At 38.8% G+C, this 15,391-nt stretch overlaps 1 protein-coding gene across 3 annotated transcripts in view; it reads right to left on the bottom strand.

Annotated features, from left to right (window-relative positions):
- The window catches only part of pitpnm3 (PITPNM family member 3), an 80,659-nt gene that overhangs the window by 17,234 nt on the left and 48,034 nt on the right, over positions 1-15,391 (bottom strand). For all 3 annotated transcript variants that reach the window (XM_039671157.2, XM_039671158.2, XM_039671159.2), the window contains exons 6-10: positions 10,953-11,142; positions 9,723-9,830; positions 7,274-7,446; positions 5,250-5,407; positions 4,937-5,107 (exon numbers count right to left, since the gene is read on the bottom strand). In XM_039671157.2, coding sequence (XP_039527091.1) covers positions 4,937-5,107; positions 5,250-5,407; positions 7,274-7,446; positions 9,723-9,830; positions 10,953-11,142 — 800 coding nt within the window. The remainder of the gene's footprint in view (positions 1-4,936; positions 5,108-5,249; positions 5,408-7,273; positions 7,447-9,722; positions 9,831-10,952; positions 11,143-15,391) is intronic.

Here is a 15,391-nt window from a genome sequence, read left to right as displayed (position 1 = left end):
ATTATGATTGTATTATTATGGAAACATGTTCATGAACAATATAAGTTATTACTTTGTATAGGATCCTGTTTGAGCCATAGAGCAGACCAGAGATCTCTCCATTTGTTGAAAGCCTTCCAGATGTTGACTTTGGAACTAGACAAAAGCTTTATTTTTCTTAGATTTTCTTGGTCTTATGTGGAGTTTGCGCTGGTATTTGGAATGAACTACAAGCTGGTCTCTTTGAATCCATCTTCTACTTTTGTCGATAGTTGACAAGAAGTTTTGTCGCTCGTGTTGTCTTCACGCTGATGGCGGCGAATACACAAACCTGCCAGACACAGCCAGGAGCGTGAAGGCGCATGATGTCACGCCCAGTCTCAAATTTCACCTGTACAGGACTATATAGAGGCTCTATTCAACCCAATTCAAGGCAATTGTTTAAGCATGTATGGGTTCGAAAAAAGGGTATTTTTAACATGAAATGTTGCGCAATGCACCTTTAATATAAATATATAATATTTTTCTGCTGGTGGAAATCTTACAAAAAAGGAGATGGGACGAGTTATAATGATTGCAACAACCCTGGTAACAGGGGTCAGGAAAAGGGGAAACAGAGGGCTAGGAGATGAGCCGGATGGAGAACTGGTGGACAGGGAGCACAATCCTGAGGCTGTGTGTGAATTCTAAACAGGGGCAGCCCTATCAGTGCTGGTCATCAGAACAAGCTCCTACCATTTTATTGCTTTCCAGTTATGCTGACATCTCTGAGAGGTGGGCTAAGGCGTGTTCAGAATGTGCTTATGCCCGCTCCAACCATAGCCACAAATCTGCAAAGCTCCAGAGAGCCAAGCGCTCTGCTCTCCTATACTATCTAGGTATGTTTTTGTAGAGTTAACCCCTACAGTCATTCAGCTTGACCTTTTCCAAGGAGTTTTTGTAGGGCGCAGGTTGCATGGCTGCTCTGCTTAATTTCTCATGTCACTAAAGGCCCCAGAGCCAGACGCAGAATACAAATTCACAGGAGCTCTCTCTTCAGAAAGCGTGGACTGGAATCAGACAGCACTATTACACCAATCCAGGATGAATACAGGAAACAAGACTGCTCTTTATGCAGACAGGAGGAACGGACAGGGAGACTGATCGCATTTACGATACAGTTCATTAGCGTTACCAAAGCCATCTATGTATGTGAGCGATGGGCTTTTTACAACAATCCTACTCAGCCTTACCAAGATGAAGCATGCATATAGCAAACATATTCTGTTGCGATAAAGACACTGTTGAAAACATTTAAGTGAGAGATTAGTTTGACAAATGAACAAACACTTGACTTGTGTGCAGCAAGAGTACACAAATGCAGTGCTAATACATCAAAGGGGATAACCAAAAATATATAATTAAATAGCCACTTCAATGTTCATGAGTCATCCATTCGATTATAATTGACAAGTGAGACATGAGCAACAGAGAGAGTACGAGATAGGGGATAAATGTAGGGAACAGAGAGTGAAACTGAGTCTGTGAAAGTGACAGTGTTCCAGAATGTGACCAAAATGGTTGCAAGTGCAAAACTAAATATAAATGCTATTCAAAATTACAGGTACATTTTACTACCATCAAGGGCAATTACGCTTAAATTGATCAAAAGTGACAGTAAAAGTGACTTTTACAGCATTGCAAAAAATATATATATTTCGAATATATTCTACTCTTTAGAACCCCTTTCTACCCAAAGAATCCTGAAATTTATGTTTCTATACAATGTGACACATTTTCACTGATTCATGTTAATGAGGAGGTCTTCTGTATGTGAATTTTCCTATTCTGCATCATTCTGTTCTATATGGCTTAAATGAACAAACACAGTGGACCCGAGATATCCGAATTGCAATTTTTTTTAAATGAATCAACAACAGATGATACAGAGACCTACATTTACCAACATGTAACTTAAAGGGTTAGTTCACCCAAAAATGAAAATTCTGTCAGTATTTACTCACCCTCATGTTGTTCCAACCCCGTAAGACCTTCGTTCATCTTCGCAACACAAATTAAGATATTTAAGATATTAAGATTGCTCCTGCATACTAGTCCATAGGCTTCTTGAGGGAATGACTTGCTGTCCTCGAAAAGTCATTAAAGACATCGTTTAAAATAGTCCAAGTGACTACAGGGGCTCAATCTTAAGTTTATCAAACGACGAGAACACTTTTGTGCGCAAAAAAACAACAAAAATAACAACTTTATTTCAACTATTCGTTTATTTCTACCTCTGCGTGAGTCAGGTTACTAGTTTAATAGCGTAAGCTTCTGTTATTGTACGTCACACACATCACACACATGACCAGCGTCAGCCAATAGTGAGCCTACGTGTGACGTAGCTTTACGCAATCACACTACGTTAACTGACTACAGGCCCATAGAGAAGGAAGTGAATAGTTGAAATAAAGTCGTTATTTTTGTTTGTTTTTGCGCACAAAAAGTGTTCTCGTCATTTGATAAAGTTAAAATTGAGCCACTGTAGTCACTTGGACTATTTTAACGATGTCTTTAATGACTTTTCAATGCCAGCAAGAGCCAGTCCCTCAAGAAGCCTATGGACTAGTATGCAGGAGCGATCTTAATATCTTAAATATCTTAATTTGTGTTGCGAAGATGAACGAAGGTCTTACGGGGTTGGAACAACATGAGGGTGAGTAAATACTGACAGAAATTTCATTTTTAGGTGAACTAACCCTTTAAAGATAGACAATTGTATTATTTTGAATTAAAATGGCAAGCATATGTTTGGTACAATCTTTCTCATAAAACATGTCAGTGATTTCAGGTTAAACAGCAATACACTATACACCAGATGTACACAACTCATCCCTTCCATCTCTTTTGTGTTTTCAAATATGCCTTAAGGACTTGATTAGCTAGTGCGTTTAATTAGGGTTTAAACTAAACTCTGCAAGGCTGTGGCTCTCATGAACTGAGTTTTCACCCCTTGGTATTCACTTGAAGAACACTAACACACACTATACATTTAATGAACTGCAGTGCGTAAAAAGGAATTGAAGAGTTCAGATGCAAAAGCCTCTAAATGCCATTTGAAATTTTCTTCTTTACTCATGATTTTTATCAAACTTGTATATTTAAGTTCAGTAATTTCACTTAAATAGCAATTAATAGGTAATTATCATTGCCATTTAAGTGAAATCACTGAACTTAAATATACAAGCTTGATAAAAATGATCATTCTAGAAGAAAATTTCAATTGGCACTTAGAGGCTTTTGCATCTGAACTCTTCAATTGTATATGCACTTCAGTCAGAGCAAGACCGCACTTCCGAATATCCATCTATATTGAGTGATTATATAATATTTAAAACACTTTAGGAGATAGTTTTAGTCTGGAACCTTGGCTGAAGGTCAGACAGAGACATGATGGTAGGGATGCATCACTTAACTTTTAGACAGGAAAAACATTCAAACATACACTAGAGCGCAATAAGAAAGGTCAATTGAGCTCAAAATACAGGCTTATTGGACTTGAAAGTAATCGGGACGACTCAGAGAAGATTGAAGACTAAGACACGGCAGGATAGAGCATTTACTGTGCTGTAGAATAACACAAGAGAGACCTTTGAGATGAGGCCGAGGTGGTGTATGAGCTTTGGGCATGAGGGGCTGAAGGCAATATGGAGAGGAATACGGAGTTCAGTGGAAAGAATCATGCTGCTCTTCAGCGTAATGAGAAAAAGACCTCTGTGATGTTGCTCCACATACGGCTTTAGAATCTCACTCCCCAGTTTTCAACTACTTGAAATGAATGGCTCCGGATTTTCCGGACGCCAAATGAAATAAATCAATCCGAATGCACAGGAACAGCATAAACAGGAAAACAGATTGATATAAGATACATTTCTTACATTAAAGGCCCACAGAGTAAATCTGTTATGATTCATAATGAAAAAACCTTACACATGGGAGGCCGTTCCAGAGATACTCCATTAGCAATTATTAACCACTGCATTAAAACAGAGCATGTGTGAGTGGTGTGTGAGTGCATGCATTAAATTAGACACATCCACGCCTCAGTATCTAACAAATATTGTGACATTCTTCGTCTATGATCAGCAGAGTGAGACTTGATATAATTAAAAGTCAGTGTCACATTTCCTGTGAGAAACAGACTCTTCCCTCTAAATGGCTGATGCCTCTCTCTGTTGCATTGTGCTGATGAGAGTTATAATCCCTTTTTTTCAGGAAGATTGCACAGCTAACACCGTATATATTTGCTTTCCTGTCAAATGATCTTTAAAACGGCTTATTTACACAGAATATTAGGAGTTGATTTTTTTGTTTCTCGTGGAAATCTTCAAGATTTTCAGATGTTTACTTTTCATTATTTCAGTTCATTATGTTAAATCAGTGTTCTCATCTAAGTATGTTTATTTTTGTTGATTGTATTTGTTTCAGTTCGTTTCGCTTCTCCGTTTACTTCGTTACTTCTAGTTCTAGGCCTAGTCTAGAATATAGGATGAGCCTAAAATGGATGACATACACCAATTAAATATGTCTGCAAAGCAGGATAAAATATGCTCTAAATAAATCAGGACCTCATTACAGGGCGAGACACCAGCCTGCAGAACTTGGTAAAGCTCCAGGGAATCTGACACAGAGTAAAATTATGTAAGGCACAGCTTTTCTCAGGTTAGCGGTTATCTGTCACCGGAAAAATCCAGAAAGAAAGACTGTAGTTTCTTCCCAAGAAAACATTGTGAACGACCGAACAAGAATCGTTCCTCAAAATAGCACATAATGTGGCAGCCCAAGATAAGCGCATTACTGTGACAAAGTAATTATGAAACATAATAAAAGGAACAAATGAGTGAATATTGTGCTTTATTTGTGCATGTGGTTTATCGGTGAACAGTTTAATTGATTCTCAACAGGATATCTCACTAACCGATAAGGGTGGAGCGGCCGTCTCCCAGAGGGTAGCGCTGGTAGCGAGGCACAGGGAACGGAGGCAGTTTGTGGAATTCGGAGTGTAGCAAGGGCTCCAGTCTAGAGGCCGACGGGTCAGAGGGATAAAACAGGTTGAAGATCTGTGAACATGCAGGCCGGAGCTGAGACACTGCAGGATAAAAAGAAAGGATAGAAATGACTAACTTAATTGTAAATATGACTGAGGAGGAGGACAATCTAATGGGTATGTCTGCCATTGTATCAGGAGGACAATGTGTTCTGGTCAGTGATAGGAGAATTTCTACACCAACCCTGGACAGTGGGAAGCACAGTGCGTCTCATGGCTAGCACCAATCCAAGAGGACAGCCCAGAAGAAAACAATCCGACACCTCAAAGTCAAAGCGACCTGGATTCAACATTATACTGGTTCTGCTGCTTGGTCTCAGGTCTGTTCCATCCTGTATCAAACTGAATACACATATACAAATACATAGATGAGATTTACTTCAAAAAGGTACACCACAGAGTTTTTGCCTTTGGACGACTCTGGGAGTTGTTTAACTCGCCCAGACAAAACAAATCTCAATACACAGTTGTGCTCACGGATAGTTTACTTGCTATTAAGGGCTGTTGTCTGTTGTCTAAACCTGGTTCTGGCTTCGGCAAATCCACCAATTATTTCTTAATCAAAATGTCTGAACCAGTTTTCTTTGAAAAATGAAAAGAAAATAAATGCAAGTATCTAACCCTAATGAATTACAGAAAGAATCTTTCTGTTAGACCATCAACAAGTATTTCCTCACTGCCTTTCAAACCTCCCCTCTTTTTGCACATTATTTGTCTTTATTATCATCACTCTAAAATTGATGACAGAAAACCTCTTAAAGACTTTGACTGGCTATCTCACCTCAGACTGAGTGTGAAAAGAAAGGGGCGTACAGGGCCCCGGGGACAGATGATTGTGAGTGAAATGTAGTAGAGCTGAGGGGTGTGAATGAGCTAAGTGATAAGTCTCCCTCAGGTCCAGTGCTATCAGTCCTGGGTGAGACCTTTATTTCTCTAGGCGGCCCTATAGTGACTACACAAAGCCCAAGATATAAAAACTATGGCAAGATAACTTGCAATTCAAGGGCTAGTAGTGAGAAGGTCGGTAGATCAATCATCAGTATCAATCACTAGGCCAGCCAGCACCATGATGCCCTAAAGCAACATTTTTATTGTAAAAAAAAAACAAACAAAAAAAACAACCTAATTTATTTGTTTATTTTTGCATATCAATATGTATTTTTTTTCCAAAATATTTAAACATACTTACAAATATGCAAAAATAGGTTGCACATACAGTATATCATGTTACATTTGACAAAAGATTAAGCATGGATTATCAAATGAAGCACTTTTACCAAAATGACACCTGTGGGGTAAAGTGTGCCAGATGCTTCCGCATAAGTTTTGCTTAAGTTGCTTAACTAATTGTGATAGAAAGCTTTGCATCCAGGAAATATGAAGTAAAAAACATGTTGAAACATGTTCTTAATTTATTCTTCAGTGACTTAATTTATCCCTCGACATGACACACAGCTTAACCCTAACTCAAATCTGCAGAAGTAGACTACTTTATTGATATATGTATGCACAATGACATTACAAGTTGCTAGCTCAAATTGAGGGTAAAAAAAACGGACAGCTACTGTTTTAGGAACTATTTTAATAAAAAAGCTGTACTGAAGGTTTGTGACAACAACAGTGCTGAGAAATCTCTCTTGACACATCAATACCCTAAATAGGATCATTTAGAAGATAAACAGTTGGATGTTTGGACCTTTGCCGCCGTGCCATTGAGCAACTTCTATTGAAAAGGCATCTTTCAGTCTGCGCCTCATTCTCTCATACAGTACAAGCACACTGACTGCAGCTGTGACTATTAATAGCACTGCAGCACGCAACATGCCATCGAGCAGCCAATATTGATAAACAGAAATGGGAAAAAGAGAGACACATTTATGGACGGCTTGGCCAGGGGGGCACATCTGGGTAATCTTGTTCCGATTTACCAGAAAATAAGTACATTCATTGATAATCCAAAAAATAGAGAATGACTAATCTAATCTTTCCTTCTCTTCAGCCATTGTTTGAACAAAAACATAGTCCCACCGGAAACTCGCTATTGGTTAGATCAATGTTAACATGTCAGACTACTCCAAAAAAAAAAAAAAAAAAAATGGTGAAAATGCCTCTTCAGGGATTGTCTCTGCATGGAGAAAATATTGTAACAGAAACACTCACTTACAGCCTCATAAAACAGCCTTTGGTCTCTGTTCTTGTATGCTGTACCTGCTGAGGAATGAGTGGTGCTGGCTGCCAGAAGAGTCTCCATCAAACGAGTCGCTCTGTTTGCGGCTGAGTGGAGTTTTCCGGTTGCGGGTCTCACTGGGGGCAGATAGGTCGATGTTGCTCCTGCTAAGACGTTTGCTGGAGCTCAGGCTCGGACTGACCTCAGGGTTATCCTGAATGTGTGGAAAAAGTGAGACAGCAGCTTGAATAGAGTCATTGTTTATATAATTGTGAAAATAATATAAGTGAGTGCGTAAGTAGAGTGTCAAATAAAGTCTGCCTGGTGTGACAGTTGGTCTATGCTCCCTGAAGATCACAGAAATGTGATTGAAAAACCCACAGGAATTTGCTCAGAAGTTGCTCCTTCATAGCTCAGAGAACTAAAGTGAGCTCTTGGTGACTTTGTCTCAGAGCGCTCAGAGATAGAAATAGACACTAATGAGACAACTGTCGACATTCAGAGTTAAAGCTATCAAATAAATGTGGACAAAATAGCTCAGATTATTTTGCTATGAATTTTAATGAGACATTTTGGATATTGAGATATTAAAAATTCAGGCTTTGACATCTTGGCATATCTGAACAGAGTATGCAACATTGTTGAGATCTCATCTACAACCTTAAAGAAAAAAAGATGTGGGGAAAAAACAGAAGCAGAAGACTTAAAGGGTTAGTTCACCCAAAAATTACTCACCAAGACTTTCGTTCATCTTCGGAACACAAATAACGATATTTTTGATTAAATCTGAGAGCTAGATCAACTCCTTCATAGGCTGCTAGGTAATTGAAACCTACCTGCTGTCCCAGAAAAGTTGGTAAAGGCATTGATAAAATAGTCTAAGTGACTACAGTGGCTCAACCTTAGTTTACCAAGCGACGAGAATACTTTTTGTACGAACCACCCCCAAAAATAACAACTTTATTCAACTATTCATTTTCTTCTGTTTGGGCCTTATTTTAGGGGGTTTTTTTGCACACAAATAGTATTCTAGTCGCTTGATAAACTAAGATTTGATCTAGTCGCTTGATTAACAATGTCTTTAATAACTCTGGACTGGCAGATATCAATAACCTAGCAGCCTATGAAGGAGTGAGCCAGCACTCCGATTTCATCAAAAATATCTTAATTTGTGTTCCGAAGATGAACGGAAGTCTTACGGGGTTGGAACAACATGAAGGTGAGTAAATACTAAACGAATTTTCCTTTTTGGGTGAACTAACACTTTTAAGCAAATGACTCCAGTTATTGTCCAATAACATCTCTTTGCAGTCTAAGGCCGGATTCACATATGGCGCCTAAAAACGCGTAGAAAACGCTGGGCGCGCCGCATTCTCCATTTTCCAAAGCGCCAGGGCGGTTGCGCTTCAGTTGGTTCTTGTCACATGACCTATTGTGTGCGTATGGTGCGCTTGCGGTATTCTGAAAAGTTGAGATGTTTTTATCTCGACGCGGCGCGGACGCGAATGGGAAAAACGAGCGCGTCGCACCGCTTCCATTATGAGCGCGCATACCGCACGCCTACATTTGAAATAACGAACTTGAGCGCGCAAAAGACGCGATATGTGAACCGGCCCTAAGAGATCTCAATTTTAGGGATGCAAAATATATCAGTATACCAGATTTGTACGTTTTCGGTATCAGTCAATACTGGACATTTTCATAGAGTGTATATATATATATATATATATATATATATATATATATATATGCATTCCCACTAAAAGTGATTTTTTAAGAAAGAAAAGAATGAAAGAAGTTACAGATGTGTTTGAAAATGGAATGAGTCAGTGTTTAAACCTGCAGTACAGTTTTTCCTCTTTGGAAAAAATTTGCGGAATTATCAACTTTACGCGAGTTGTACCTCGGCATGGCACAGCGTGGATGAATCCAATGCTTTGAGGAGAATGTGGAGCTGTCAGTCACCGCGCCGGTGTGGATACTGACATTCAGAATCACAGATTATACTTTTTGGAAGTATGAACAACGTAAGAATTTTCACCCTAAAATGTCACCTGAACAAGTAAGTAACATCCACTTCTGTTCTGTTCTGATCAACTAACTGAAAATGTTCTCAAATTGATAATTGGTAACAACATCAGCATTGCGTGACTACAAAGTTTTCACATGGGCCTTGGAGTCTCTTTTTACAAACTCTCAATCCAAAGTCTTTTGCATTTTACAACGGGTGAATCTCTAGTTGTCACTGGTGATTGTCGTTTGAGCCTTTCTGGATCCGCCATCAAATTAATAAGTTTAATTATATCAAGTGCGGTGAGAAAAGGCTATAAATCTCCACCTCCAACATCCTCACTCGCAATATAGCTTATACTAGCTGAGACTCCTTCCTTATGTGTACAAATTTGTGATACAAGTATCGCTGGAATCAAAAACATTATTACAAGCTTTTTAACCCCCAAAAAGTTATGGATTGGAGCTTTAAGAACATACCTTTAAGCTCTCTGTGCTGTTATGTCGGCTGCTGTGTCGTGGGCTGTTGCTGAAACAGAGAGCGTCGAAACACAGCACACCTCCCACACAGTCACCCAGCAAACACACCTGTATAAAACACACACAAATTAATTCAGCCAGAATCAGGGCAGCGTTATTGTATGCAATCAACACTTTCAGGCAAATCTCAGGATTGCATAATGACAGCTCAATCTACAGTGCAGCCTGACAGTAAATAACACGTTTAATTAATTGCACAGAAATAACACAGCAGCAACTCTAGCGCTTTCCTATTTGATGTTGATGAGCACAAATAATGTATAGATGCTCCAAAAACAAACAAATCCACAGGTCTAATTATCATTGTCGGCAACAGATAAGTTTGCGTCACACTGTAAATGAACTACACGGCAAATGGCTATGTCAAAAAGCACATCAATTTTTCAGCAAAACATGAGAGCTAATGCTATTTGAGTAGTCCGGCTCCCTAGAGAGTCAACACATGACACACAGATCATAAACTGCGGTCACCACTTTAGGAAATCATTGTGCCTCCTAAATTGACAGGAGTGTGTTATTGTATTTATTATGTGAGATTATGGAGTAAGATGAGTGGAAAGACCCCCTCCTTTTTGTCGGTTTTGAATGACTCATCACTGATGAGTCACTATCCCTGCCACAGACCCACACACCCTTCCCACTGCTGCTCCAGACAGCATTTGCCTTCCTAATCCTGATCTGGGACTGCCTTCATCTGCCTGTTTGGCCCAATCTCGATTGTCATGGAAAAACAGTCAAAAATGGTTTCAGGGTTGAGATGCGATCACATACAGTCACTTTTACCATTGCCTTGGTTCCAGAAGTATTATTTACATGAATTTTTCCTATAGGTTATTTAACAGGTTTAATGAGGGAAATAATTAATTTAAAGTGGTTGATTATATGAATAATAAACAATACATTTTAGGTTTATAGAACAATATGCATATACAAACCATTAAGCATTTTGAGAGAGTAGCTGTTGACATTGGGTTTTGCATGAGGATGTAAAAGTTTTCACTCATGAATGTTTCACTCATGTTCAATTTATGACACAAATTTGCCACCTTGACCAACAGAAAGCTGCTTGGTTTGAAAGGGACTTCTGTATGAAAGATACTTTATGCATGGACCTTTTGCCCATGGCTAATAAGACCGCAACTTAATATTGTTGGGCGCTCCTGAACTCACCTGCCCTGTGAACCCCATTCCCTCTGGAGACTGCAGAAAGCTGTGGTACACCTGGTTGGCCCGGGAAATCACCGTCGCGACGGCATCTTGGTATTGTGGAGCAGCTATGGCGAGCAATGGTAAAGCGGCCAGAGGTAGATGGTCTACACTGCTAGACACGCAACTCTCATCGTAGCTATAAGGGTTCAGACTGTGGAAGAGAAAAGAATGTTAGAGTTCATACTGATGGCCATGTGACAAAGCAACTGACACAAAACATTTTTGTTTTGCTACTTTTCCAAACTTTAAAAGATTTAGTTCCCAAAACACTACAGCAGCAAGTTTAAAGATGGCAAAAATCCATCTTAAAGGGATACTTTTTTTTGGAAATAGGCTCATTTTACAACTCCCCCAGAGTTAAACTTTCTGATATTTAGAAGAATAACAGTAACCAGACAGTTTCTGGTCTCACTGACTTCCATAGTAGGAAAAAAATATACTATGGAAGTCAATGAGACCAGAAACTGTCTGGTTACTGATATTCTTCTAAAAATCAGAATATCAGCTGAATGGATTCGAAAATGGTAAAACTCGACTGTTTAACTCTGGGGGAGAGGTAAAATGAGCCTATTTCCAAAAAAAGTGGAGTATCCCTTTAACATAGTAGCCAGATTCTAGTTGGCCTAAACTAGACATTAGCTAATCCAAGCTGGTCATAAGTTGGTGCAAGTTGGACATTAGATAATAGCCAGCTACTATGTTACAAAAAACTGTTTAAGTTATAGTAGTAAGATCAGCTTATAACTCGTTTGTTGTTTGTCCAAGATGTATACCAGCTAAAAACTAGCTCAGACGAGCTAATAACCAACTCGGAGGTGATAATGACAAGCTCAGACTAGTTGATGACCAGTTTTGACTAGCTAATGACCATCTAAGACAAGCTGGAATAGCTCATACTACCTAATTACCAGCTTAGACCCGCTGAAGACCAGTTTTGACTGCCTACAAACGGATTACCATGTTTCAATATACTGCTAACTGCAGAGAAGTTGGATTTTTCAGCACAGATGATTAAAAGCTTGACTCAGATCAGAGAGATGACGATGATGCAACTCGACAAGAGGAATTACAGTGCTTGTCCAAGTACCACTGAGCAAGCCGAGGTACTTTATCATGCTGCACTGCATGCGTCTGCATGAGCCCACAGTATAAAAAAGAGAAAAGTGAAAGATCGGCCTGACCCAACGTTGTCACCTTGAACAGCTGTGCTAACCCCAGAGCCATTGATCATGCACAGCGATTAGTGACCCGAAGGCTCTGACAGAGAGACACAGCAGTGCTGGGGCAAGAGCTCCAAAATACCTGTACCTATTTGAGGAGAAACACCAATCAGCGGTCTAAGTGGTCAAAACGTGCAAATATGGCTTTATCTGGTTTGACAAACTGCCCTTAGTTAAAACAATTATAGTTAGAAGTTTAAATCTTTTAATTCAAATTCGAATTGCAATTCTGGATTCTGTTTGCTACCTCAATTCAAAATCTATTTACATTCAAGTACTGATTTGAAATTTAATTAACATGCATTCTCAATTCTAATCTGACTGGTGCCAAACCCTGGCAACAAAATGGCAGTGATGTGCAGAGCGAATATGAAACTTCCCAAGTGTGTAGTTGTGATAGGCTGTTGCTTGGCCAAGTGTGGCACAGGCTATTTGTGATAAATGACTGTTGAAGGTGATGCCTCCAAGTGGAAATGAACAAGTCCCAAATGGATCTGTCTGCTCGAGACCTGAAATAGTAGTCAAGCTCATTTTATCATCCTGTTGTCTGGGGCAAACTATGTAGCTGAAGAAAGACACAGAGGAGTCACTTCTCTGATTATAATGATAACCCATAAAGCATTTTAATCAGTCTTCGGGTGACATTGCCCAATGTTTCAGAAAAGCAGGTCTATTTACAGAGAAAGTCTGCTTTTCCTTTGTCCTTTGTCCCTCTCTTATGATCTTGTAGCATTCTTCGGTTAACATGCAGAAATTTCCTCCAAACTGTGCTCTGGCCACTGGTTTTTACCCTGACTCCTTACAAGGTTAGGCTAATGCGCTATGACCCAGTGTGAACAGAAGTTCCTGTCATGTTTACATGAACTCGCCTAGCTGAAGAAGGACACAGCCATTACAGTAACAAGGCTGCAGACCAGGGGCCAGCCCTATTAGACATGCTCCACAGCAGGAGAGGAGCACCTCCAAACCACTCAGTATGCCCCCTAACCAAATGTACTGTATTATTTATTTACACAGTCTTTAAAGGAGAACTCCGGCACAAAATGAACCTTTGGTCTAATTACACATTGTTATCTAGTCAACTGTTATCTGAGATTTGTTTTCATGATTGCCGAATGTAAATAGTTTTATCTCTAAAAACAGTTTAGCCTATAACGCTAGTATAACGCTAGTATATAGGGCATAGACTAATGACAAATAAAAATCGCTTGTTATTACCACTAACAAGGCTCAAAATTGCCCCACACTAACACGGTAGCATAATAAGGGTCCCTACATTCAAAGCGAAGCATTGAGAACTTAGTCAGTGTCCATACAGTACATAATAAGAAGATATTTTATATATACAGTCAACTTCGCAAAAACAGGAAGAAGCCATCTTTGAAAAATAGTCTCTACCAGTCGATCTACGAACGCCGATCCAAGTGCGCTGAACTGTGCAGAATCTGATATGGTCCGTTGTTTCCGGAAGAAACACAAACCATTTTCTTCTCTTCAATATGTAAACGTAGCCTACTGTTCGCGCTCACCTTATCACCTTATTCACATCTCACCAGCGCACTTGGATCGGCGTTCGTAGATCGACTGGTAGAGACTATTTTTCAAAGATGGCTTCTTCCTGTATTCACGAAGTTGACTATATGTAAATTAATAACACAAGCATTTATCCACCCATCCATCCATCTAACATCTTACTAATCCTAGAACCCCCTTATTAAAGATGTTGGTAAAACTGACACAGGAGACGTGACCCCTGTTCTTTCAAAGACAAAACTTTCCAAGCCTACTCAGAACAAATGAAGACCCCTATACTCCCCACTAGCCTGCTCCACAGGCGATGGCTTCTGGGTCTCAAAATAACCCAGCTCCAGCTGAGGAGGGTGAGAGGAAGGAGTTGTGATCAATAACCAACCTTTAGATTGCCAAAAAACCTCTTACAAATGCACAAGTGGGAGCTAAAATCTAACCAGACATTCACAAACACTGCTACAAGTAAGAAAGTGATCTGAAGATCTAATTTGCAGGGGAGTCATAAGTCTCATTTATGTTTCTAAAGCATTCGCTCTCATTAATGTGATCTCTCTTCCGCCCATTAGGGCCTATAGGGCTCAGAAAAAAGATATGCATCTCAAAGCTACTTCTTTCTATCTTTCAAGCAACATAAGATTGTTAAATAGTAAATATTTCCTCTTCCTTTCCATGATGTTAGGGACCTACCAAGATACATCGGACACAAATAAATTCATTAGTAAACACAAATAGCTTTAAATTAGCACCAGTAAACTAAAGTTAATAAGCAATACCAACAACATGCCTGCTTTGTGATGCAGCTTTTATGCAATAAAGTAAATATAGTTTCTAACATTTTAGACACATTATTGCACTGTACAAAACTTGAAAAAAGTAGGGCTGTGCAAAAGTTAATTGCGATTAATCGCATCCAAAATAAAAGTCTGTGTGTACATAACATATTTGTGTGTGCTGTATATAATTATTTTGTATATATAAATACCTATGCATGCATGTATATATTTAAGAATTATTTGCGCTTAAATTCTGTACATATTTATAAATACATAATCTATATTATATAAATATAAATATTTTATATATGAATAACACATTTTCTTAAATATATACATGCATGTGTGTGTATTTATATATACAACATAATTATATACAGCACACACAAATATATTATGTAAACACATACTTTTATTTTGGATGCGATTAATCGCAATTAATTTTTGCACAGCCCTAGAAAAAAGTTGAAATGACTGATTTTTACTGTGCTGGTTCAGCAAAAATTCCACCACTGTTAAAATCTCGTACAACAAAAAAAAATCTTGGTATTCATTTCCACAAACTTTTTCTTGTTGACTCAACTTTTGTAAATAGCAGTTATACAAACTAAAAAAATAAGCTGTCTGTGACATACAAAAAACCCAAACCAAAACAAAAACGTTATCTGTTTTCAAATCTCTCATAGTTGAACCAGTTAAAAAATTGTCTATTAGACACAGAAGTTCTTATTAAGAATAAACAGGTTCAGATAGCTTTTTTATGTTTGGTCACCATTGTGGTGATGAGCATTTCCTTTGACACACACATACATCAAGAATCAGCATATGAATCACAACAATGACATGTTTCAAGCCAATTTATTTTATTAATATTTTA

Source organism: Pimephales promelas, chromosome 16 (assembly GCF_988280905.1).
Source record: "Pimephales promelas chromosome 16, fPimPro1.hap1.1, whole genome shotgun sequence".
Lineage (NCBI taxonomy): Eukaryota > Metazoa > Chordata > Actinopteri > Cypriniformes > Leuciscidae > Pimephales > Pimephales promelas.
Note: the sequence above shows the minus strand (reverse complement) of the source record. Positions and strands in the feature narration are given on the sequence as shown.